The 25,895-nt window shown below is 39.4% G+C and overlaps 2 protein-coding genes across 5 annotated transcripts in view; one reads left to right on the top strand and one right to left on the bottom strand.

The window, feature by feature from the left end:
* LOC120714484 (E3 ubiquitin-protein ligase UHRF2-like) overlaps positions 1 to 14,279 on the top strand; it is a 39,844-nt gene extending 25,565 nt beyond the window's left edge. For 3 of the 4 annotated variants that reach the window (XM_040000727.1, XM_040000729.1, XM_040000731.1), the window contains 13 exons: positions 1,376 to 1,594; positions 1,735 to 1,844; positions 3,257 to 3,443; positions 5,357 to 5,480; positions 9,419 to 9,526; positions 9,644 to 9,748; positions 9,847 to 9,953; positions 10,207 to 10,369; positions 10,672 to 10,809; positions 10,917 to 11,154; positions 11,428 to 11,579; positions 11,852 to 11,950; positions 12,793 to 14,279. In XM_040000727.1, coding sequence (XP_039856661.1) covers positions 1,376 to 1,594; positions 1,735 to 1,844; positions 3,257 to 3,443; positions 5,357 to 5,480; positions 9,419 to 9,526; positions 9,644 to 9,748; positions 9,847 to 9,953; positions 10,207 to 10,369; positions 10,672 to 10,809; positions 10,917 to 11,154; positions 11,428 to 11,579; positions 11,852 to 11,950; positions 12,793 to 12,939 — 1,897 coding nt within the window. In that variant the 3' untranslated portion in view covers positions 12,940 to 14,279. The remainder of the gene's footprint in view (positions 1 to 1,375; positions 1,595 to 1,734; positions 1,845 to 3,256; positions 3,444 to 5,356; positions 5,481 to 9,418; positions 9,527 to 9,643; positions 9,749 to 9,846; positions 9,954 to 10,206; positions 10,370 to 10,671; positions 10,810 to 10,916; positions 11,155 to 11,427; positions 11,580 to 11,851; positions 11,951 to 12,792) is intronic. The other variant, XM_040000728.1, reaches the window with a different exon arrangement.
* A 6,412-nt stretch (positions 14,280 to 20,691) lies between these two features.
* Positions 20,692 to 25,357, bottom strand: oaz1b (ornithine decarboxylase antizyme 1b). The gene is given in 6 exon segments (XM_040000782.1): positions 20,692 to 21,777; positions 21,913 to 21,998; positions 22,368 to 22,540; positions 22,644 to 22,730; positions 22,732 to 22,783; positions 25,156 to 25,357. Coding segments are annotated over 6 exon segments (654 nt in total). The 5' UTR covers positions 25,281 to 25,357; the 3' UTR covers positions 20,692 to 21,646.
* Positions 25,358 to 25,895: the final 538 nt, after the last annotated feature.

The following is a 25,895-nucleotide window of genomic DNA, read 5'->3' as shown; positions in this document are numbered from 1 at the left end:
TTATCACCTTGTGAGGTAGCTGGATTCTCCTCAGAATCGTGATAATGAGCAAACCTTTTTTGCCAAATTTCCAGCTTTGCGCTTGTAGCCCAACCACAGTTGGCTTGAAAAGGTCAGTGTCCTGCGAGGATCTATTGGACGTGTTTTAGAAGCGACAAAGTGTTTATATTGCTTGGTAAAATAAATGTAGTTTAATAAAGTATTCTGATTCTGATTGATTCTGTTTTATTTAGCCTAATCCTGCCATAACTATGAATTTTGCTTTTGTCTGCTGTTGTTGACTGTAGCAAAAGGTGGAGCGCTTCCCAGAAACTGTGCTGTGTTGATAGATGACTAAAGCTCAGTCCAACCACACTAGTTTTCTTGTTTTGTTAAGTGTATGACTTGGTTAAATGAGCCCAGAGAATATAATAAAGCTGCTGTAGAGAGTAATGGACATTTTCTTTTCTGAAAACAACACGTCAAGTGGAGGTCCTCTGAAAATATCTGAAAAGTATAATGTATAATTTGTCAGTCACGCATGAGCTCTTGGAAATAAAACAGTCCAGTTGTTAAGTGGTAAGAGGTTATTCCAATTGCAGTTCCAAGGTTGCTGAATTCAATTGATTTTCTGTGCAGATGTGCCACGAGATCATGGTGGTAAGAATCTATTATGATCCTTCTCTCAAATCACCAGTCAGAAAGATGTTGTGGGCAAATGTCTCCTATAGAAATGTTTCTCTGAAAAGCTACAATATATGAATAGATTTAATTTTAAATTAGTAGACCTGTGGTGTCACAAGGACATCATAAATTACAAAAACTGCACAATTTGTGACTACTGTATTTTCTCCCTGGACACAAAGACGGTTAAATTCACATGTAAAGAAAAAAGTAGAATTAAGATTTTCTGCAACAAAAAAGAATGTGAATTGTGCAGTATTATCAGTATTTGACTTTCAGTATTCGGAGGTTCATGTAGACTTTAGATCTGCGCGTTCTTTCATAGGAATAGTTTTATTTGTTATCAGTGCAGCAGTCTGTGACTTAACCCATTGTGCTTTGAAATACTTGGAGTGCTTGTCCATCAGCTTGTACCAAAAACATGGCTGCATATTCCATCTTTTCTTTCCTCTGGGGATTCTACATTTTTCTCAAAGGTACATCACAACTGTGATGATTTTAAGTTAAAGATTTCAAGTGAAGACCTTTTCTGTTTGTATAGAGAAGTTTCCCATTTTAATTTAACCTATGGGTTTATATTGTAGTTGTACGTTAACTGCTCACTTCACAAGCACTATATTCAGTATTTGTAGTAGCTTACATACAGCATTGAGACAAATTGGGTTATATAACTGTTACAAAGATTCCATGCTCTTAATCTGTCTCTCCTCAGCTACCCAGAGAATGGTGTGGTGGAAATGCGACCGGTGGATGTGCGACCACGTGCCAGGACACTGCTGCGGTGGGACCAGCTTGAGGTGGGCATGCATGTGATGGTCAACTACAACATGGAGACACCAGATGAAAGGGGCTTCTGGTTCGACGCAGAGATTGTGTCCCTCAAGCAAACCTCCCGCACTAATAAAGAGCTCAGAGTCAATATCCTCCTCGGGTGAGCATCTTCCTTCAAGGTTTCAGGGTGAAGGCATTAGTGCTAGTTTTATTTTCTTTATCAGAATATCAGTTTGGCAAATCTTGTGTTTTTTCTCTCTCTCTCTTTTTCCCTTTCCATGTCACATGCTCTCCATTTAGGGGTCCTGGAGATGTGATTGGGGATTGTAAAATTCACTTTCTGGATGAAATCTACCAAGTGGAGAAACCAGGAGCTCGTGCACTATCGGCTGCAGACGGACAGTTTAAACGTATGAACAAGATCAATCCTGAGCACTGAAAATAATACCAAACTTGCCGTTAATAGTTTGCGCACCAGTATTCAGAAGGCATACATTTGTTCCCAAAGTTAACAAATTAAAAAAAGCTGAGGAATTAGTTAGAAAAAAGAAGAAATAAAAACATTTTCTATAGTGGGTCTTTATTCTTAGTCAACATGTTTTGTTTTTTTTCCTCACAATATGAAAAATGTTTGTAGAGCCACTGTATCACTAACAGTTATTAGTGTCAGTCAGAAGGAAAAAAAGGAAGACTGATGTTAAATTATTGTTATTTTGCTAAAAAGCCTGAAAACCAACCAAGTTGTCAGCCACTGTTTTTTGAGTTTAGATGTGCTGTTGCTAGTTTCCTCAGGTCTAGAGATTGCCTAGCAGTCACCATGGAAGAGTATCCCCCAACTGGTTGCAAGTGGTTGTTAGGTGAAATCGGTCACAAAGAAGATTACAGTATGTCAATGAAAACATCTTTGCCATCGCTTTGATTGCCAGCAGTTTGCCACGATTGCCAGCAGTTTGCCATGGTTGCCTGTAATTTGTCTGGAACGCGCCAACTTGTCTGCAGACATTTGCCAACTACTCTGTAAGCAGTAGTGAAACTTTGAAGAGTGCAACACAGCTCAAAGTAAAAGTTGTGCCTTTTAGAACTCTGTTTCAGTGGTAATGAGCCATTTTTTTACCTTGAAAGGGAACATTCTGTGTTCCTGGTTTGTTGCACATTTGTTTTCAGGTTTCACGCACAGTAGTCAGTTAGCAAGTGTTTGCAGACAGCCTCTGTGCAGAAGCCTCTTTGTGACCGATTTCACCCACCGACAGTTAGTAAACTCTTACCAGCCAGCCAAGGAATACATACATATTTTTCGACCAGAGGTTGCCAGGTGGTTGCTGACTGTGTGATTGATACCCAACTCGTCTTATAACAGTGCAGCCCATCCTTCTTGTTTTCAGTCTGCTTCAATAGCACAGTTGGCATAAAAAAAAAAACGTCCCAGAAAACAAATTCTCGTTTGGGAAATTAGCAGATATCAAGCTGAAACACTAATAGCTGTTATTCAAAATGAATGAATGTATTATTGATTTGAACATGTGACAAATACACATTATAGATAGGTTACTTGAACAAAATGAAGTCTGACAACTTAAGACTGAAGAGTAAATTATGTCTGTGTGTGGATTGACCTAGCATTTGTAATATTAAATAAAAACAGTTGGGAATAAGTTGCCCTAATAACCATAATGCAGAAAATCATGTGTCTCATGCTTAACATGTCCCCTTGCAGTGCTCCTACAAAACCTACGCCTGCCAATCCTTTGTCGTTATGTAGTGCAGGAATACCATGATATTATCATTCTGTTCATACATGTGTTTGCATTTATGAATGCTGCAGGAAAGAGTGGTCCGGAGTGTAAGCACTGCAAGGCCGACCCTGACGCAGAGTGCCGTTTCTGCTCCTGCTGCGTGTGCGGGGGGAAGCAGGACGCTCACATGCAGCTGCTGTGTGATGAGTGCAACATGGCGTTCCACATCTACTGCCTCAACCCACCGCTGGCCACCATCCCAGATGACGAGGACTGGTGAGAGAGAGCGCCACTCGACATTTTGCTGCGAGATTTTGAGCCTCGCAGTCATTTAACCAGGAAAAAAGGCTGATGAGTGCTGTTTAAATGTGGGCTGAAATGTATTAGTGTAGTAATTAAGCGGTGATTGAGGGTAAAATCAATATATAGTAATGAAACCATGCGCTCACAGGTGGGAGTTAATCTAATCTTTGAAAGACTTTCTGCCAAACAGATCTCCACGCCTTCTTGGCATCATTTTCTAAAACGGCGCAAAGCTTCATTATCTTGCGTTCTGGGTTTTGTCTGTTTCTCCCACAGTATTGCAAAGAAGTCAGAGATTATTGGAAAAACAGTTCAGGTACTGATTGTATCTGGTGTGGAGAGAAGATAATACTAATGGCTTTGAAAATAAACATTTTTAATTTTTTGTCAGTGTGGGAATTTAGAAAAAAGCTTAAGAAAGATTAAATCATGGAAATTCTTAATAATTAAGGTTTACAAAGAGCTCGGGTAAGGCATGCTTTGAGAACAGCTCGGCCTGCTTTTCTGTTGTTCTTATGTTATGTTTCCTAAACCTAAAAAAAACTTGTAGCTCAGGGATGTCAAACGCATTTTACATTATGGGCCACATACAGTTCACTTGGATGTTTGTAGGTCAGATCAGTGATTAGATCAGATCCCTGAGATACCACAATATAAGAAAGAAAAGTGCAATTTCAACAATATATCTGTTTTTATACATGATAAAGAAATGCTGCTTTAGTTAATGAAAGAAATGTCAGTACGACTCTTGTGCTTAAATTGTAAGAAATAAAATATGTAAATAATTTTATAACTGGAAAAAGATCTGGAAACCATTGCTTATTGACCGTCCTGTAGTTATGAAACATGTTAAATAACAGAAAATGTCCCCTTTTTTTGTGTGTTTGGACCCATTGTTTAAAAACACAAAAAAACAAAACAAAAAAATCTGAATTTTTTTTCATTATTAGCACATTTTTTTTAATTTTACATGACTGTCAAATTCTGTTCATATAATTCAGGGCTCTCTCTCTCATTTTAGATCCCGGGGAGCATAAAGGCTAATTTGATCTTAAATTGGCTGGGCCACTAAATCTACGGGATTAAGGTCCTAAAAAAACCCACCCCAATATTGTTGCTTTTTCTTTTAGTGTAAAACTGTTCAAGGAAATTTTTTTTTCTTCTCTAGATTACAAAGCAGTGCTGCTGTTGTAAATCAAAGAAACCCATTAGTACTGCTTCTTGGGCTCACACTTTGAGAAATTAAGTGTTGGCAGCTCATTATCCAGACATTTTCTCATAATTAGAAAACAGAAATTATGTTGTTTTTATTTTTTCTGTAGGAGGAAGAAATACTAACAGTACATTAAAAAAAAACACCTTGTTTTAAGTCAGATAATCAGCCAATAGTAGCTATTTGTGGATATACTGGTATTAATATTTGCAGCAGCTGATCAATTATAATTTTATAAGTAAAGAAGAGGCGGGACAGATATTCTTTAACTATGTTGTAAGTGTTGATGATGCATACTTTCCTCATCAGAGGGCACAGTTTCCATGTTGGCAACACTTGTTGAAGCTGATCAAAGCAGAGTTGGGCAGAACCTGAATGTGTAAACCACGCATATATCATAAAATAATATAAATGACAAATGTTATGAAAATCTAATTAAGTTTTGCGTGTCTGAAAGACAAAAATATCGGCGGATATATCACAATTTTAAAATCCCCAAATATTGGTGTTGCTATCAGTCTTAAAAATCCCATATATGTTAAGTTGTAACATTGTTGCTGCAGTTTTTTGATTTTACAAAGCCAGCCAATGGCCAGAGTAGAGGCATTTGTAGGCTGGCCTAAAATTTTAGGAAGCACTGACGGAAATTCTTATTTTCTTCTTATTTTGCCAGGTACTGTCCAACCTGTAAGAATGACACCAGTGAGGTTGTCAAGGCAGGCGAGAAGCTTAAAGCCAGCAAGAAGAAAGCCAAAATGCCTTCTGCAACCACCGAGAGTCAAAGAGACTGGGGAAAGGTGAGACCCAAGGGCACCCTAAGGCACACATACAGCAAAGGTGGACTGACAGCTGCTCTGTAAGAATGAAAGTGAATTTCAATAGAAAGCTGGAGGGAAGAGTTCATATTGTCCCGAAGAAGCAAAGGCCATGTAGACAAATACAAATAAAACAATAACAAAGCAGGGTTTTTTTTTTCTCGAAGGGCTTTTCTCTGTTTTATTATCAAAACACTAAAAAGTGCTTCACTCCATCATATTGGCTATGAGAGACAGAAGAGGCGTTTCACATCTCAAAAACTGAATAACCAGATCACTGAAGGAACTAACGGTGAACATTTATACTTCCAGTGTAGTACATTTTATAATGGAAACAGTATATTTACATAGAAATGTTCATAATGTTTTAACATGACTTACTTTACTTTAATGTTTGTTTCCTTACAGTTCATTTCTGTTGTGAGTTTGATAGTTTGTTTAGTCTTTGAAGTCTGAAAAAAAATTAGTTTTAGTTTAGTAGCTTCGGTGTTAGCTTTAATTTTTTATTCATTATTATAATAGCTGTGATCTTTGTCATAAGTGAGATAGAAGAAATTAACAAAGCAAAACACTTCAGACACTCTGAGTTTCTGTAAGCATGTGCATGAAAGTCTCACCAGACAGGCCATGAGGTCTGCGGCGCTCCAGACTAAAATTAAATATATTTACAGTATAGTTTTATGTTGTTTTACGTAGTTTTGTGCAGTAGTTTTCATGTTTTTAAGGTGAAGCTTTTATTTTTATTTTAGTGAGACACAATTGTTTTTTCTTCACACCGTTTCAGTTTACTCTAATGACCTTACGACAAACTGCTATAAGAAGAAAGCTCAGGCCATGCAAGCAAACATCGTATTTCATTCACTTTATCCAAGCTGCCATTTCTTCAGTTTACTTTTTACATGTTTGCTGTCAGTTATTGTCTGTTGTGTATGTTGCATTATGTTTGATCAGCTTGTTTCAAATTAAGTTTTCACGTAACAGACATACTCCATTTATAAGGCTCTATTGAACGTCTCATACATGTGGCTCCATAGTATTGTGGTTAACACAATCACCTTACACACCAAAAATTCCTGGTTTGAGACACACACATAGCCTCAGTGGGGCTCACAAGCTAGCTTACACAGTGCTGTTCCTACGCCCGGATAAATGGGAGCATTTCATCGGGAAGAACATCCGGTGTAAAACCTGTGCCAAATCAAACATACAGATCCATCTGCTGGGGGAGACCCCTTGGGATAAAAGGGAGCAGCCAAAAGTAGCCTTTTAATAAGCAGTAGATAATGTATTATAAGTTAAGCATTTATTAAGCTTTATACCGCCATCCCAAAGTGACTTTATAAATTCAGTTTTTCAGTCACAAAATACTGATTTTGTCTCTAATATTGAATTTAGAATTTATTGTCATGTCAAAAACAGGCAGATGATAATACTGTAAATGGCCAAGCGGTCTAAACAGACATGATTGGTTTCACTTGAAAGTTTATCACAGCTTTTTCACTATTAGCAACAACTACACTGCAGTGTGGTTCCACACTTTACAGCTGAGAAAATAAAGGTTACTGCTGCTAAAGGCATTAATTTTTATGCTACTGTGGTTACTCCTCTCGTACACCAAAAGACTCACATTCCACACCAAACCCGCTAAGTTGGAGTGAGTCACTGATGCAATAGTCACACTCTTCAAAGATGGGGACCGGGTCTGCTGCCACTCATGGACGGTCAGCTACCGTCTTCAAAGCAACTTCGGTGCAAAGCAGCAATGAAACGACAATAACATGGTGTCAGGCAATTTTGAATGGGGTTAAATTGGCAATTACACGCAATCTGTTTGTGGTAATGTGATTAGTAACTGAGATAAACTGGTGAAAATTTCAAGTCTGTTACTGTCAACATACACAGAACTGTGCATTAAGCAGAAATTCACATTCATTATTTACAATCTGAGACTCTCTCAGACTGTGTGTTGGCAGTCTGTCTTTGTGTAGAAATGACAATTACTTGTAAACCTTCGCAGATCTGTGTGAGAGTGATTTTAGTCAATCCAACAGAATAGAAATTCAATCCAATCACAGAGCAGACACTGACTTTTTAGTAGTGGCAAGGAGGTCTTATTTCTACTCTGGTGTGACTGAGCACAGGTGCAGATACGCTGTGGTTACCTTGCAGATGGCGAACTGTTGAACGTTTAATCGTCAATCCTAATCAGCGATCTGTTTGTTTTTTGCCGCTGCTCCTCCACACTCTGTGATTTGCCGGCGCTCTGAGCTAACGCTAGCTGTTGTTTGGCTGGTCTGATGAGTCACTGCAGTTTGGTGCACTGCATATATCAGCGACATTTGTTCATGTTTTTGTCTTTTTTTTTAATATTTGCCTATTAGTCAGTTGTTATTAGTCAATTATTAGTATTTTTGGATGCCTTAATGTCCTGGTTTATAATGCCACTTTGTCAAACGTGTTGATTCACAAAACACTTCAATAAATAAAGTGAAGGATGAAATTATGAATTTGACTGAAATTTGCCCTTTTTTTTTTTTTAATTTTTTTTTTTTTTACAATATGGCCAATTGAGTTGTATATAGTTAACTTGCACATTGGTATATATGCACAAATTTGGCTTCATAGTCAGAAAATAATAATCTGCTTTACTATATTTTTGCTTTTTTTTTTTTTTTTTTTTTAAATGCAGTAAATTTGTATATGCAACCAGAACTACATATATAATATCTAAAATATATTAATTTATCATATGTCAGCTAAAACTAGCATTTTGATTAAAAAGTTTGCACATTCTGGTGCATTAACCATTACAGAAACATTAAAAAAAAAATTTTTGGTAATTACCAGTACTGTTAAATTTAGGGCAGCTGTGGCACAAACCTTACACTATGTGAAGGTCTAATAAATTTGTTAAGTGCTGTGGATATATAAATATGTATGAGTAGAATATGTAATTATATATTCTGAGCAGCATTTGGTAGCTGCGGCTCAAGTGAAGGACAAAGTTAGCAGTGATGCTCTGTGCTATAGGTTTATTTTCCAAATCACACCGCTTTGCTTCACAATTTAATCTAAAACAGAACAGAAAAAAATGGCACCATTGTGTAAATGAGAGGTCAAAAAAAAAAGTGAATGAAGTGTCAGACATCATTTTCTCATCACAGGCTAGATGATCGCCTATTGATGTGTCATTGATTATTAAGGGTTTTGATTATTATGAGTGTGAACTTGCTCCATTCACTTTTTCAAGGCGTTAGAAGGTCGCATTTAAACTTCCTACTTGGCAAAGCAACAACTGCATCCTTGTATCTGCTGAAACAGAAAATGAGACAGGGAGACTTCTCCCACTCACTTAGTTGCTTATTTAATTTGAATCTGTTCTAAGCATGCTGTTAAATATTTTCCTCAAAATCCCTTCAGATTCTCCTCATGGCCTGTTTCCATCCTGGCCTTGCTGTCTCTCTGACGCTCTGCTCCGCGGTGTGTGTAATGTGAACAATGCCATTAAGCATGACTTAGCCACTTTCCTGGAACTGCCAGTGGAAAATAACTCCTTTCTTTACCAGAATGCTCCCTTTCTCGGTGGACTAATTGAAAACAGCCTGGCTTGTGTGTTTGGGCACATTTATGCGCCCTGAGTCATGCAGCATTTATACTTGACTTTTCTTATTAACACGATTTTAGAACCCTTAAAATAAAACGCTTTTCCTCGCAAAAGCTGTCTTGCATTCTGACTTACAAGAACCGTATATGCCACCTAAATGGGATGCTGATCGCTGTTAAAATATAACTGCTGATTAAGCTACTGTACATTTGATATTTGCACGACCGCTGTGCTAAACGAATGCAATATAAAGGCATTTGTGCTCATTTTGGTATTTTTTTGTGCACATCTTTGTTCTTTCTTCATATAATTGCAGGGTATGGCCTGTGTGGGGCGTACTAAAGAATGCACTATTGTTCCTTCAAACCACTATGGACCCATTCCTGGTGTTCCTGTTGGTACCACTTGGAAGTTTAGAGTTCAGGTTAGCTGGCATTATTGTTTTTTTAACATTGCATGATAATCAGATATATTTTGAACATTTAAAGAAAATCATGCCTCACTCTGCACTTCTGTTTCTCCTTCCGTGTATCCCCCTCAGGTGAGCGAGGCAGGGGTTCACAGGCCACATGTCGGCGGCATCCACGGGCGCAGTAACGATGGCTCCTATTCGCTGGTGCTGGCTGGAGGCTTTGAAGATGAAGTGGTGGGTCCTATAATGTTTCTCTCCCCGTGCTAGTTTATTGTGAATCTTGCACGTTTGCCTGCTGTTCGTGATGTTATGGTCACTGTGATCTGTGGTAGGACCGGGGAGACGAGTTCACCTACACGGGCAGCGGGGGTCGTGACCTCTCAGGAAACAAACGGATCGGAGAGCACTCTTTTGACCAGACGCTGACTCACATGAACAGGTGGGGCACTTGGTTGTTTCTGATGTCCATGCTTCTTAATATGAAAAGCTGCCTCGCTTCAGGTTTATTTGCTTTAATCTCTTGATTTAAATAACAACATGAACTATAGCCTTCACATTCATTGTCTCGATTTTTAATTGGTAAATAAATCCTTATTTCTGTACTGAAATAAGGATTTCTCAACCATTAAGCCATCATTTCTTGTAATTCTCACATGTAATAAAGATAATTCTGTTTTGCCCGACCCCTTCAGGGCACTGGCCTTAAACTGCGATGCACCTCTGAATGACAAAGACGGAGCAGAGTCCAGGAACTGGCGAGCAGGAAAACCTGTACGAGTGGTCCGCAGCTCCAAAGGTCGCCGCATTAGCAAGTATGCTCCCGAAGAAGGAAACCGCTACGATGGCATTTACAAGGTATCGCCAAATCTTGTCCAGAAATACATCTGCTTACTGCAAGCAGCACTGCATAAAATAGTGTCGATATAGAGTGCAGGTTGTGTACAAACTTACAGAATGATTGAAGTTTTAAAAGCTGCCTTTCAAGCTATATGGGATCCTATTACAGCCGTGTTTCTCTAACTAACACTGCGCTTCTAAATCTTCATCTTCTTCTGTCTTAGAAACCGTTTGTCACCAGTCTTAAGTCAGAGCTGCTTCAAAACTTCAGTTCACTTTTTTTTTGAATGAAATTTGCTGTGGTTGATGGCGGCTCGTAGGTGGTAAAGTACTGGCCAGAGATCGGGAAGTGTGGTTACTTGGTGTGGAGGTACCTGCTGAGACGAGATGATCAGGAGCCAGCGCCTTGGACCCCTGAAGGTGTGGAGAGGATCAAGAAACTGGGCCTTGCTGTTCAGGTTAGATATGTGTCTTAAATTAGGCACGTGTGCCTTTGTTGGCGCACTTCATTTCTACTTTTCAAAATTAGGTTCAATCTTCTTTGTCTCTCCTTGTGCGTCTGCAGTACCCCCCAGGCTACTTGGCGGCCATGGCCAACAAATCAAAGAAGGAGGCTTGTGCTCGACCCGGTCGGGGCGGCCGCAGTAAGCACTATCCCGGGAGGGGGCGGCCACGGAGGCAACGCAAGATTAAGGAGAAAGAGGAGAACGATGACAAGGAGGAGGAGGACGAGCATCCAGTGGCCAATGTGGAAGAGGAGTCTCCACAAAGTAATGGAGTGCAGAAGACAACAAGAGATAGTGGTGGGTGCTTTTAGAAGCTCAAAGCAGGTCAGACAAGGTATTGTGAGACGAGGACAGGTGAGACCAGTGTGATCACTGAAACTGTTTTGAAGATGGGAAATGAATATTTAAAAGCACAAACTCCACTAGGATATTTTTTTTACCTAGCCATACACCACTGTTAAAAAATGTTTATATATATATATATATATATATATATATAAATATAAAAATTTGTTTTTAATCTCCGAGGATAGATCCTTCTGTTTCTGAAGTCTTAATTTGTTTTCTCAGCAGAGTCAAAACCGGTGGAAGAGCCTCCTTCTAAACGGGTGAAGATAGAGGAAACCTTCCAGCTGTCAGAGCAGCAGCAGCAGTTGATCCAAGAGGACACAGCCAACAAGAAACTCTGGGATGAAGCCATGGAGCACCTTAAAGAGGGACCGGTATAAAATTTAGTATACCACAATACACATCTCTGGTTTATGTTTATAAAAAATGTTAAGTATCTCACAGCAACTCGCTCCATGTGCTCTAAATAATAAATCTTCTCGATGTAAGAAGATTTGCTGACTGAGATTTACAGCCTGTCTGTTGCTGTTGCTTTAAAAGTAAAGCAGGTTAAAAAGGCAGCGACATCGCCATAATTCAAAATTGCTACAACTTTAGTGTGTTTGTTTCTTTCCCACCTTCATTCCTTTGACGTTTCTTTTTGAAGAATTTCCTTCGCAAGATGGAGCAGATCTTCATGTGTGTGTGCTGCCAGGAGTTGGCCTTCCAGCCCATCACCACTGTCTGCTCACACAATGTTTGCAAGGTATAGGATGTTTTTTCCTAACTATTATGTGGACATGCTTGTGGACATATTGTTTGTTGATTATTATTTCATTTTGACTTTTTGTTTCACTAGGTTTCCACATTAGGTGTGCTTGTTTCAGTTTAGCTTTTTATTGTTTGAAATGTTTAGTTTGTTTAAGTCTCAGTGTTTTAATCTTTTTAAGTATTATGCCAGAGGGAATGATTTTAGCAAGTACGTCAGTACAGGTATAAACATGTTGATCAAAGCTTCATCGGACTTCAAGTATTAAACAAATACTTAAAATAAGAAAATGTTACCTATATTTTATATTGTATATTTTAGTTTTTTGTCCACATTCACAAAATCACATATTACTTTTAATATTTTTCAAGAATCTAGTTTTTTACTTTATTATTTTTGTTAAAAATGTTTGTTTTTTTTCACATTTGTTTCAGTTTTTTGTTTGTGATGCCCATTATATGGTGTTTTAGGGTGCGTGAAAGCAAAAAAAAAAAAGTTAGTTTTAGCCTGTTGTTAGGTGGTTGCCAGGCAACTTGACAGCATAATATGTCACGCATAATTGAAGCCTTTCGACTATAAATTAGATTTTATTGTTGAGAAATAAAAATGTTTGATGCAGTGTTATAGGTGCATAATTTTAAAAAACAGTTTATTTAAGCCTGTTGCTCTGTGGTTGCTTGGCAACATGATCACATCAGAATATATGATGAGGATGAGAACCTTCAGGGGCTCAGGTGTACATGTGTACTAAGTTTGCTTAGTCAGCTCCTGATTGTGTAGGGGGAGAACAAACACACAGTCTTCATGTATTACAGTAACGTTCACCCTTCTCTTCACAGACCTGTCTCCAACGGTCGTTTCGGGCAAAGGTGTACACCTGCCCCGCCTGCCGCCACGACTTGGGCAAGGACTACGTTATGACCCAAAACAAGACGCTTCAGATGCTGCTCGACCAGTTCTTTCCCGGCTACAGCAAGGGCCGATGAGGTCGAAATCACATTTATAAGTAGGATACACGCACATAAGCACCCATTCTGTGCACCCTCGTATACTGTCAAGTACCTAGAGCTCCACTTTAAAATGCATTGCACACTCATAATGTACTTACCCACGGGCTAATGTATATTGCATATACAGCCATTTATGTATACAATCATTCATACACAAACAACCTCAGTAGGGACTGACCTCATCTGTTGAACTTGGACTGTCTCCATCAGCATCACCAGCCTGAAAAATCAACCGAGGACATTTTTTTAAAACTTCCTGCCACACGAACGCACACGAAAACCAATGCACAAAAAAAAAAAAAGAGTCCCCAAACTCACGCTCACACTAGCCATCTCAACAGTTTTTCCCTTTCCACCGTGTTGTCCACCGGTTCAATTAATTGCGTTATGCCGTCAGAGTGCAAATTCTCCCCCGGCAACATCACAAGCTCAGCAGTTAAGAGTTTAGTTTCCTGCCACCCTGTTTGCATTTTGTGTACCATGCATGCAGCTTTACACCAAAGCACTGAGCCAATCGGAGCCGTTTCTGAGCTGGCTAATAAAAAGTGGCCGGTGCTAGTCGGCGGCGGAGGTGAGTAGGTCGTTTGACTGAGAGGGTGCCCACAGAGTTGATCTGTTGTTAATGTGCATTTATAATGAAATGAAGCACACTATGTCTTATTCCCATGAAGCACTTTATTACCGACATGTGGAGCAGGCTTGTTTTGTAGGTTAATCAGGAGCAAGTGCTAACATCCTGCTCCTCGTGTCACTTGGAATAATGCCATTGCTTTGCCTTGAGCTAACGGGAATAGCAGATGTCTCACCAGGGGTAACTTTCCTTGTATTGGCAAGGAACACAAATTGGCAACTGCATCCAGTTTGTTTAGAGTGCTGGAAAATTTATGGTTCCAACAAAGCTGCAAATTTTACATACTGATGAGACGCACCAGTGAGTCCCCTCTTTACGTTTTACGTGGAGTCAGAAAAGCCATTTGCTTTAATAAAGACACAAGGCCACAGGGCCGATTATGGGCAAGGATTGCAGGAGTCTGCTTTTAAAAAGTAACCTCTGCTGGTGATTTGTGCCTGAACATGAGAAAGAACAAACGCACTGTTGAAACTTCTTCAGAAGCACCAAAAAGTCCAACAGTGTCAGAAATGTGTTAAACGTCACACACGGAGGATTATAAATATAGTTCTGGTTCACGGTTGTACTTATTAAGTCAGATGACATCGACAAAACTGTCCTGGTATGTCAGGTCCATATGTTCTGGTGTTTTTCAACGAATGCTTTGATGTAACAGGAATAAAAGACTAAAGAGTTTTTAGATGCACTTCTGTTTCAGTGACTGGTGTCCCTGCACTCAAGAAGGCCTTCACATAAAGCTGGCTGGTCTTTATTGTTCATCTGCTGCTGTTCTACCTGTTAGTTAATGGTCGGTGGAGAGCTCTGGAGGTGTCCAGCATGATGTTATTCTCCTCTATTTTGGAAAACTACTTTTTTAAAATGCTTTTTTTAAATTAAAAAAAAAAAAAGATTTTTTTTTTTTTTATATATTTAGCGACCCATCCCTGATGTTAAACTAGACTACTAAAAGCACTTGGAGTGCACTGCATAAATCATTAGCTTCTTTGAGTTTGAGACACTATAACAATACCTAGTCCAGGATACTACTGACACTCAAAAATATTCTTACTTATAAGTTGTTTGGGTTTTTTTCTTTCTTTCAATGTTTGACCATAAATCACATTAATCCCCAGATGTTATTGAACTTCTTGTTCTTTATTTGTATGTTTGGCTGCATAGTAACACGTGGTAACAGTCCTGTCATCACCTGTTGGACCCAAACACAGCACATCCTCACCCCCATGTTCACTTACCTTGTGTTATTTTTTTCTGCTGTTGCCTTTCATCAGATATTTTGTTGACATTGAATTCAGAAGCCTCTGTGCCCTCTGACAGTATCATACTTTAAAAAGGTGTTGCTTTAATTGTGAGCGCGGGAGGCAGATTCGCACCTCTTTCCAGTGCTGATATGGTACTTTAAAATGTCCAGGGTTGGCAGGTCTGATAGCAGCTTTAACAAACGCCTCACGGAGAGCAGCAGCGGCGCAGTCTCGGACAGAGGTCACCTGGAGCGCTGACGTTCGGTTCGTGCATCCGAGTCGGCTTTGTGGGAAAAATGTAGCCCTTAAGGTGCAAAAGCCTTCGAGGCACAGACGTGTTTTGCGTAAAGCTGAGACGAGGGCAGCCTCAGCTTTTTTCTTTCTTTTTTTTAAACTCTGCTGACATTCAGATCAGAGGTGAACGCTGTCTTCTTGTCTGACCCCCCTCCCCTCCCCCTTGAACCCCCCCTTCATTGGCAGGCTGTTTGTTTGTGGTGATGTCCTTGTTTCTGCTCAATCATTCAGGATTTTCTTTTTTTGTTGGGTTTTTTTGTTTTGTTTATTTTTTTCTCTTTTTTATTAACATGCAAGTACAGATGCTACTATGGTCTTTAAAGCTAACTGTGATGTGCATTACTTCCACTGTTGCTTAATATTGTTCAGATTTATTTCTTCTTGCATTGACTGGCAAGCTGATACCCCTCCTTTCTTTCTCTGCCGTGACCTTTGCTTCCTCCTCCTCTCACTCCACTGTCTCCTGCCCTCCGTGAACCTACAGTACTAACAACTTTTAGACGTCTTGTGGACGCTTGGCTTCAGTGCTGTGTTGTTTTTTGGGGTTTTTTTTGTTTCGTTTTTTTATTGCACTCTATTGAAGAGAAAAAAAGTTTAAGAAGTCACATTTGATTTTCCTAGAATGCTTACTATTATCTGTGTCTGCACACTTTTTTTTTTTTTTTTTTAACTCAGCCATTTTAGTTGCTTCTGTTTTAATCATTAGTCATTTTTTTTATGTTGGCGACTTCAAACATTTGCAGCAAACGCCAGTCTGAGGAGTTTTATTGCTTCATATTGTGATCTGAAATTTTATACATGTCATGATATTACTTGATATGTACCTATTAAATATTTGGATTCAAGAAAGCAATGCTTTGTAATAGTATTTTTTTTTTTTTTTTTTGTATTAACAAGGTAGGATAAACACAGTGTAAACTTCATCCTATTCTTCTTCAAGCTCTGCTTTTTACTGCTTATAATGTATTTTGTTATTATAGTTAGATTTATATATTCAAAATAAAACAGTCAGTAAATCCATCTGACTGTTTTGCAGGTAACACAAATATCCACTCAGTCTCCTTGTTGAGGTCAGAGGAAAATGGCCAGATTGCTTTGAGCTGAAGGCTCAACAGTAACTCAAATAATTAGTCATTACAACCAAGGTAAGGAGACCAGCATCTCTGATAGAGGTGGGAATCACCACACATCCCACGATACGATATTATTGCAATTTTTTAAAATATTTTGCGATATTCAGATTCTGTACATAAAGGTAAACTTTATCAATATTCATTTTATCTAATATCAAAGTCTTGCACTCAGTCTTTCTCTCATTTCAGTCAGTTTTATTGTTGACAAACTGAACGATTTGCATTACAGTCTAGTCCAACTTAACTGAATGCAATCATCTGGTACAATTATAGCTATTCTGAACTATGAAATTTCTGAAAACTATGCAGCCCCTTCAGCAACTGAAGAATTTGAAAGTAAATTAAAACAAAATATAATTTTACATTAAATAAAAAAAGTTTTAAACTTAATTAAAATAAAACATGTCTTAAATTAAAATAAGTAAACTGTCATGTTTATTGCTGCCAAAAAAAAGTTAAACACATTTGGACAGTGAAGGAATGTCAGGATTCTTGCTCAGAAAAAGGATCAACATGCTCTGAAGTTCCAGTCCACAAAAACCTTTTTTGTAACAAAATATCGATTTCTGCTGTCCCTGTATCGATACATTATTAGCAAACAAAATATCACGATACTACACAGTATCGATTTTTTTTCCCCCCCACCCCTAATCTCTGAATGCATGTCAAACCTTGAAGCAGATGAGCTACAGCAGCAGAAAAGTCACAGCAGGTGCCGTTCCTGTCAGGTAAGAACAGGAAACTGAGGGTACAGTTCACACATGCTCACCAAAATTGGAAAAATGTTGCAGGTCTGATGATTTTCTATCTCTGCTGCGACAGACGGTAGGGTCAGAAATTTTCAGTAACTAAATAAAAGTATGGATCTATTCTGCTTTTGTGTAAACAGTTCAGGCTGGTGGTGATGATGTAATGAATTTGGGGATATTTTCTCAGCTTTGGGCCCCTTAGTATCAGCTCGATTCAGTTCAGTTTTGTTTTTATAACACCAAATCACAACAACCGTCGTTTCAAGGTGCTTTCTATTATAAGGCAGAATCTCTACAATAATACAGAGAAAACTCCAAGAATCAGATGAACTCCTTTGAACAAGCACTTTGTGACAGCGGGAAAGAAAAACTCCCTTTTAACAGGAAGAAAGCTCCAGCAGAACCAGGCTCAGGGAGGGGCGGCTGTCTGGCGTGCCTGTTGGGGCTGAGGAGAGGAGGACTGGACAACAGACACACTGTGGAAGAGAGCCAGAGATTAATAACTAATGATTAAATGCAGAGTGGTGTGTAAACGCAAAAGCTGAGCCTCGTTTAAACACCACAGCATTTCCGAGTACTCTTACTGGCCGTGCCCATCCCTTTATGACCACAGTGTACCCACTGTCTGATGGTCGCTCTCAGCAGGATCATAGTTTCTTAAACATTACAGTGAAATTTCCTCTACAGTCATAAGATCTCAATGCATATGAGCACCTTTGGGATGTGGAGGAATGGGAGATCTTTGCCACAGAGAATTAAAGCAGTTCTGAAGCCAAAGGGAGTCCATTTCAGTACATAATAAAGTGGCAAGTGAGTGTAAATCCCATGACTCTCTATAGATGTCTTGACAACCGAATGTATTTAATTATTTAACAATGTAGGGCACCAATAGAGGAAATTACTGGTTTCCTGTCAAATTGAAGATTATACTAGAGTTCAAAAGCTCTAATACAGATAAGACTTGAAATTTCACTACAGCATTTCATACTTGATACAATTCCAATTAATGCAAGCTACCCTTAGGAAGACTGGCCATCTGAATATTAGCACCTACTCCCATTTGAGCCATTTTTGCCACATTTCAGGGGTCAAAATGTAGTTTAGTCATTTCTGATTTTAGAAATGTTGGGTGTGATCACTTAATGGGTCTTCATCAAAATTGTGCTTGTCAGTTTATGGGCAATAATCTGTAAATTGGGATTGATTGTCAGCTGGATGAGGTACTATGTCACCTGGTTATTTTTTTTCTTTTTTCCAGAATAAAATCTGAAAAGGCAGTCTTCTCTTTGCCATATTGAAAAGGAATTATGTAACTTAAATCAACACTTTATCACAATTTTCTACTGTTAACAAGAAACAGGAAAAAGAGATGATTTAAGCTTTGTGTCTACAAATTTTTAGCACTAAATCTTTAAGTTTGCCTTTAAGTGATGGTTTGGTCCAGATTTGAGCCAGGGCATCACTGAGCTCCTGGACAGTCTAGAGGTGCAGCCTGGCGCGTCAGGTGGACCAAAACATAACCTCCCAGATGTGTTCTGTTGGGTTTAGGTCAGGTGAGTGTGGGGGCCAGTCAGTGGTATCTGTTCTTTTATCCTCTGGGAACTGCCTGCATAATCTCACCACATGAGAGCGATCATTGTCGTGCATCAGGAGGAACCCAGGACACACTGCACTGGCAGTGGGTCCAAGGATATCATCCTGATGCCTAGGGACAGTCAGGGTGCCATTGCCTAACCTGTAGAGGTCTGTTTGTCCCTCCATGGATAGGCCCCCACAGACCATCACTGACCCACCACCAAACTGGTCATGCTGAACGATGTTACAGGCGGCATAACGTTTTCCACAGCTTCTGCAGACACGTTCACACTTATCACATGTGCTCAGGGTGAACCTGCACTCATCAGTGAAAAGCACATGGCACCAGTGATGGAACTGCCAATTCTGGTATTCCATGACAAATCCCAATCAGACTCCGCGGTGCCGGGCAGTGAGCACAGGGCCCACTAGAGGACATCGTGAAGTCTGTTTCACACCAGTTGTGTGCTGGACGTCATTTTATGGGGCTCTGGGTTTGCTTGTCCTGTTGTTCCTTGGATAAAGGGGCAGATAGCAGTACTGCTGATGGGTTCAGGGCCTTCTACAGCCCCATCTAGCTCTTCTAGAGTAACTGGCTGATTCCTGGAATCTGCTCCATGATCTTGAGACTGTGCTGGGAGACAGCAAACCTTCTGCCAATCTGCACATGTTATTGTGCCATCCTGGAGGAGTGCGACTATATGTGCAACATCCGTAGGGTCCTGATATCACCTCATGCCACCAGTAGTGATACTGACCCTAGTCAAATGCAAAATATGTGGGGAAAAAAACAAAAGGTGAAGAGTGTGAGTAGCTTCCACCTGTAAAATGATTCCTGTTTTGGAGGTTGTCTCATTGTTAGCCCTTTAGTGCACCTGTTGTTAACTTCATTAACCCTAAAGCGGCTGAATCTGATTAAGAACCAGCAGACCAGATCAATATCCTACAAGTTTAATTGACTTGATGCTGTACTCTGACTAAAACGTTTTTAATTTTTTAGCAGTATATATTTTACAATTTACCATTAAAAACATATTACACCTTTGTAGAAATTTTATTCTATAGTACTGAAAGGATTTTTAAATGCAAACATTTACAAATTCCATTAGTTTGTCTCGTTCACGACTAAGGGTCATAAATGATAAGATTTTTTTTATCCATACCTTTTATAAATGCATTCAGAAAAACAATGGTAGGCCTGCAGGGTCCTGTTTTTGCACTCCAAGTAGAGTCACACAAATAAAAGAGAATTCAAGTGAAATATCCAACAATAAAATACATTACAGACCACAAACCTGAGATTACAGGTATGATAATGTTAATCAAGAGCAGTGCAATCACCTGTGGGTGTACCATGGGAGTCCATGGCCTTGAAGCTAATTTTAGTAAACCACACACTGTGAACACTTATTAACATGCAAATGGTTCCTCTGCAAGGTAACAGTACAGAGTACACACGTGTGAGTCAACCCAAGTTCATCACACCATCTTACTGAAATGAAGGTGTGACGGAAATAAAGGCGATAAGGACGTAACCTTCAGAAGGGTTTAGCAACTGCACGTGTGAGACGTGCAGTTGCTAAACTTTAAAATTACTGTTGACTAAGATTAAAACTCAGACGGAAAGTGCATCATTACAGGGTTACAGAAGAAATACACAATTGAGTATAATAATTGTCATAGGAAACTTAGGCACATTAAAATCGGATACATAATAGAAACCCAACTTATGAAACGCAAACTACTTGAAGGCCGTTCTACCAAATTGTAAGGAAAACCTGGCTGATCTGTGGAGCCATCTAACAGGGGCTAAAAATCACATCGAGTGCCGTGGAGCCTCCTGGTGGTACAAGTGTATTTCACAGTCTCAATGTCTTCACCACTGCATATATATTTGTGCAGCAGCACAAATCGCATTATGATGTAGCCTAGTTTTAACATGACTAGGTCAAACAAAGGTATATGATATTTAAAATGTACAGAAACATTAAAGCATCTCCCACAATCATATTTGGCATAAAAATTACCTACAAAATACAGCTGCTAAAAACTCAAGACACCACAGCTGAATTTAAAAGCATTGGATAAACAAATACAAAGGCCAATGATCAGTTTTGTTGTTTTATTATCACAGAAGCACAACAGGTACCACTATGCAGGTGAACAACAAATTCAATACTATCATGAAAATAAAATAGTTAAAAAGGAATGCTTATCTGAGAAAAAGAAAAATCCAAACATCACATCCTTCAAAAACAAACTTTCACAATATTGTCAGATATACATGGCAGAAAGAAGCAAAAGCACTTTGGATTATTCACTTTCCTTTTTGCGTTTTGTACCAATATGCTCCACAAGATGTTTAACTTGAAACTGAAGCACTTACATCAGACACATGCAGTAGCTTTCATCTTTTTTCGCTCCACTTCTACTTGAAATGGATTCATTATCCAGCTCTAAAGTACCAATTATCAGGAGTGTGGCTTAAAAGTTTCCAAATCCACAATATTACCAGAAGGATATTGGTGCTGCAAAATGAAACTGGTCCTGCTGAAAGGTGTTTTTTTTTTTTTAATCAATTCAGAGGGGGGGGGGGGGTGGAGGATATAGAGATATGGGGAGAAGTTTAATGTATTTTTTTTAGCCAATCAAAAGAAAGCTGGAGTACCCGAGTGTAAACCTGATGACTTTTTTGTTGTACATTCAACAAAAGACTGCTCCAACTCAATTGTGAAAGGAAATAAAGACTTTAACCTAAAAGCCATGACAACTGCATTAAGTCAAAAAAGAAAATCCCTCCTTTTAAAACGACTAAATGGAAAACACTACGAAAAAACATAAAACAAAAAAACCCCCTCAAAGGATAGATGCTGAAAACAGAAGACACACAGCTTACAATTTATTCCCTTAAACACAAAAAGCATGGGGAGGTGAGTACTTGCATACAGAGCTACACCCCAGGGTTTAACACAGACAGTATGTGAGTAAGCTGCGGCTGAATGGGGGAAACCATACAATAGTAAGGAAAACAAAAGACGTAAGCAGGGGAGGTTGTCCGGCGGGCTACTCCTCGTCTGAGGAGTCCCTGTCAAAGTTGTAGGCCATGAAGAAAACGTCGGGTCGAGGTGGGACGAGGGCATGGCCCGGTTTCACAATCTCAAAGCCCAGGAAACTGAAGGTACGCACCAGTTTAGCTGGAATGAGAAGGTGGACACATTAAAATGATTGAAACTACATAAGTCCAAATTAACATTGTCTTACAGGGTGGACACAGAGTCAAATAGGTGAAGGAAAAAAAGAAAAAGAAAAAAAAAGCTGTTGGCACATACCACGATCATCTCTGTTCTTGTAAAAGCAGACAAACACGCTAACGACTTTCAGATGTTCTTCAGCATACTCCAAGAGAGCTGCGAAACTGCAGGGAGAAAATAGGGCAGCTTAGCTTAGAAAATGGAAAACAAGCCTGCAAGAAGCACGCTCAACCACAATTGACTTTCTCACTGAATCTGGAGCTTATCCTCAGAGGATTAGATGCGTTTTCCTGATTTCTGTATACGCTGTGCTTTTGGTTTCGCCTGCTATGTTTCATGGTCAGCGAAAATGTGATTTTACAACAGATTAAAGTTTAAAGCGTGCAAAGGCGCTAGGGTCCAATCATAATCATAAAATGCACACACCAATTATTCTAACTTTAATTGCTTGTGACTGCTCATGAGGCACCTCACATCTGCCAACCTGGAGATCTGCAGGCATTTTCTGCATATTGCTGCTAATCAGGCCTCACCTCTCCTTGCTGCCATCAGGAAGAGGGTCCAGAGGTATCTCCACGTAGAGTGCACTGCTGCTTAGGACAGCATCCCACTGTATTGTCTTGGTAACGGTAGGACGACTTTGGAAGTGGAGTATCCCAGGGCGACCGTTCCCTGGCGGTTCCTCCGTTACAGTCAACTTTCGATCCTGGAATTTAGAAACACCACGCGTGAAAACAGCAGTCTGTGACATCACATTATTATATTAACCCCTGAAAACACTGCACAAAGTGGCATTTCTTCCAACTTACTGAGTAGAGCAGTCGAGCTGAAGGAGTGTGATCCCGTGTGCCATTCCCTCGCCCACCTGGGATCTTCAGGGGTGGGAGAGGGGCATCAGGAGCACCACAGAGGCCCCGGGCCGCGGGTACTACTACAGTGCAGGGAAAGGCTGCAGGCAGAGCAGACAAAGAAAATGTAGTCACACAAACTGCACCCTTACTTTGTGAGGCATCTTTCGTGCAAGTACAGGCACATACATGTCACAGGACTGCAGAAAAATACATACTCGGCCTGTGTGTTCAAAGAAGAGGAGCAGAAATTCATTTCCTGTAATTTTTATTTTTTTTTGAGGATTTTGTGAAGCATTTCACATTGTGCGCTACTGAAAACTACCTGCAGGCTCTTATTCCTACCAATGAATTATAGAGGATGTTTATGGCACACAGCGGAGCCAACAAAACCCCGATGGGTCACGTGCAACTGTTTTGTTTGAACTGTGAAGCAGCTGCTGTGTCTACACCTTAACACCCTAGGCTACAGATAACCCAAACCACTGTTGCACTGGGCACACTCATCTCAAAGGAAGTTCTTGTTCTTACAGTGTTTGATCACACTGATATGCTGATTTTTTTTTATTTTTTAAAATATTGTGAAGTTTAATTATCTGAAAAACAAACACAAGATTAGAAATTATGCTTACCAAAAAGGTTTTGACAAACTAAACTAGCAAAGGCTACAAACAAACACCAGCAGGTCTGGTCTTTTAAATAATTTACAGTTTCAGTTCCCACAACAATGGCACTATGTTTACAAAGCATCTAAAGGAGCCAGCGCACCAAAGCAGAAGGATGAGGTGGGAGGCAAACAGCCACAAGCGTTTGCTTTTAAAAGTGCAAACGTGGATTTGTACTCTCAAGCTCCAGTTTGAATGTAGTTAATTCACTTAGTTTAAATTAACAGCTTAATACAGTCAAACGGCCAAATCCACAAACTAAACCTTTACGTGCTGTGATGCAAACTCATAGATTAACACCATCTTGTGGTGTGGTACACTGACAGGTCAAACTTCTTTGAGAACAAAGCATTGATCAAAGTAGGCCTTTTGTTATAGATGATGGTGTAACATGACTGCCTATCAATACAATAACTTAGTGATCACATAGTAAGCTGAGCCTGATTACTTTTCACAATATTGATTAAATCATCTGCTCCTTATTATTTGTTCCCCCCAATTAAATAGCACTTTTCTACTGACTTTGAACACAGTAAGGGCTTTCCTATAACAAGCATCTTTGTCTAACTCACACTGCAATACAGGCACCATGGGAAACTGGTGTTCGGGATCTTGCCCAAGGACACTTCAACATGTAAGACTAGAGGAGCAGAGGGCTGACCTCCTGACCTTGTGGCTAAACTTAAATCTGATGTTAGATAAAGCACTGCTTTATTCACGCTCTACTCTGCTTAATGTGAATACAAAAGCAGCATCACATCCACACAATTAAAGAGCAGGAATTGAAGAAAAACTAAGGAAATTCTGACTCTTTATTTTACTTTAAAAAAAAGTAAAAGAACAATCTCAAATTGAGATAGTGATTAGACAAAAAGGAACGACTTAATAAGAATTTTAAATATTTCAGAGATATTTCAGTAGTACGTACAGTAGCTGTGACATAAATTAATACTCTAATGACTACTTAATAGAACTTCTATCCTATTTTTTGTCTGTTATTTAGAAATTTGACACCAAATGATAAAAACCACCCCAAAAAGTCTTTAGTATTGAGCGTCCTCTTCGGTTACAGTGTTATACGTGTGCGCATTTATAATGGTACGTCCATCATTGTGTACAGTAATCTTCTCACGTCACCTTCAGTAAAATGGCAGTTGCGTAATAATTTACCGAGTCAGCTCACGATGGCAAAGTCAGCAAAACGTGTTCACCTTTTTAAAATCAGTCTAGTGGTATCATACCTCTCGCTTCCGTCCTTTATTTATCTGGGGCCACCAAATGTTTACGGGAACAGCGGGACTAGCGTTGTTTCCCTGTTTCAACGCGCACAGCCCGATATGAGGCGAGTTTTAAGCATTAACAATGTCACACGACAGCTGCCGTATAAAGACCTGCTTCATTCAAGAAGAATATCAGTTTACGTTGTCGTCACGTATTTCACAACATGATGTATTAAATTGCGTATTTTCTTTTTACTTTCTTTGACAAAGCGATTAACTGTTAAATGCTGCCTACTTGCTAACTGCAGTGACGCAACTCAAGTTCAACGACGTCTGCGGCTAACGTTTACTAATGCTGGTTAAACTGCTTCTCGGGGTCACACAACAAGCCTACATACTTTCAATATGAGAGTTTTTAAAAGAATATTAAAAACACAACAGACAAAAGTGTGACCTAAAGGGTATTTGATGATACTGCGTTTTACTTAAATGCTATTTACTTCCGCTTTTCTGGTGGGCCGCTAGCTTAGCCACCCCTCCCCCCACATCGCGATTAGCCGTTAGCTTAGGCGAGGTGATGGTACTTACTTCCCAATCATGTCACAAATACCGCTACTCAAATTCGCCATGGTAGTAAGAGGCTGCGTTTTTCCTTCTTTCTCGCGAGCAAAGCAATGACTGTTTAGGATCCGCTGGAGGTTGGATTTTACCATCCGGCCTCGGGTAGAGACACGACGGGCTGACTGCTCTCTGCTGCGCTCCACTCGGTAGTGAACGTTCACGGAGCTGAGAGCTGGTTAAAAAAAAGAAAGTCAAGCGACACAAAACGACACAAAACACCACTTCCTATTTTCAAAATAGTTGTGAGGACGTTGCGTCTTATGCAACACATTATTTACATGATATTTTTCTTTCAGCATTTGGAAAAACACTTTATTACATGTTCTTCTTATTTACAAAATAAACTAAACTGATCTGGACTAAGATTACATTGCTGCCCGCAACAATGACAAAGTCGAAACAGATTATTTTTAATATAACAAGAACATAGTATTCTAGCAATACATCAATGATTTGTCTTAATAACTATATGTCATAAATTTACCTTATTCTCTGTATATTTTATTCATTTCAAATTAAAAATATTAACGGGGACTATTACTGTGAAAGAGGAAAACGCATTAAAACAGCTATGCCTATTTAGAGCTAACTTTACATTACCAAGCTAATGCTAACCGTGTTAAAAATGCTAACGGAAAAGATATTTTAGGGTGCTAATGTAGAATCTCACATTTACCAATATCTGAGAAAACGGACTCTCCCTGATA

Source organism: Simochromis diagramma, unplaced genomic scaffold (assembly GCF_900408965.1).
Source record: "Simochromis diagramma unplaced genomic scaffold, fSimDia1.1 OVJJ01000596.1, whole genome shotgun sequence".
Classification (NCBI taxonomy): domain Eukaryota; kingdom Metazoa; phylum Chordata; class Actinopteri; order Cichliformes; family Cichlidae; genus Simochromis; species Simochromis diagramma.
The sequence above is the reverse complement of the archived record's forward strand: the minus strand, read 5'-3'. Positions and strand labels throughout refer to the sequence as shown.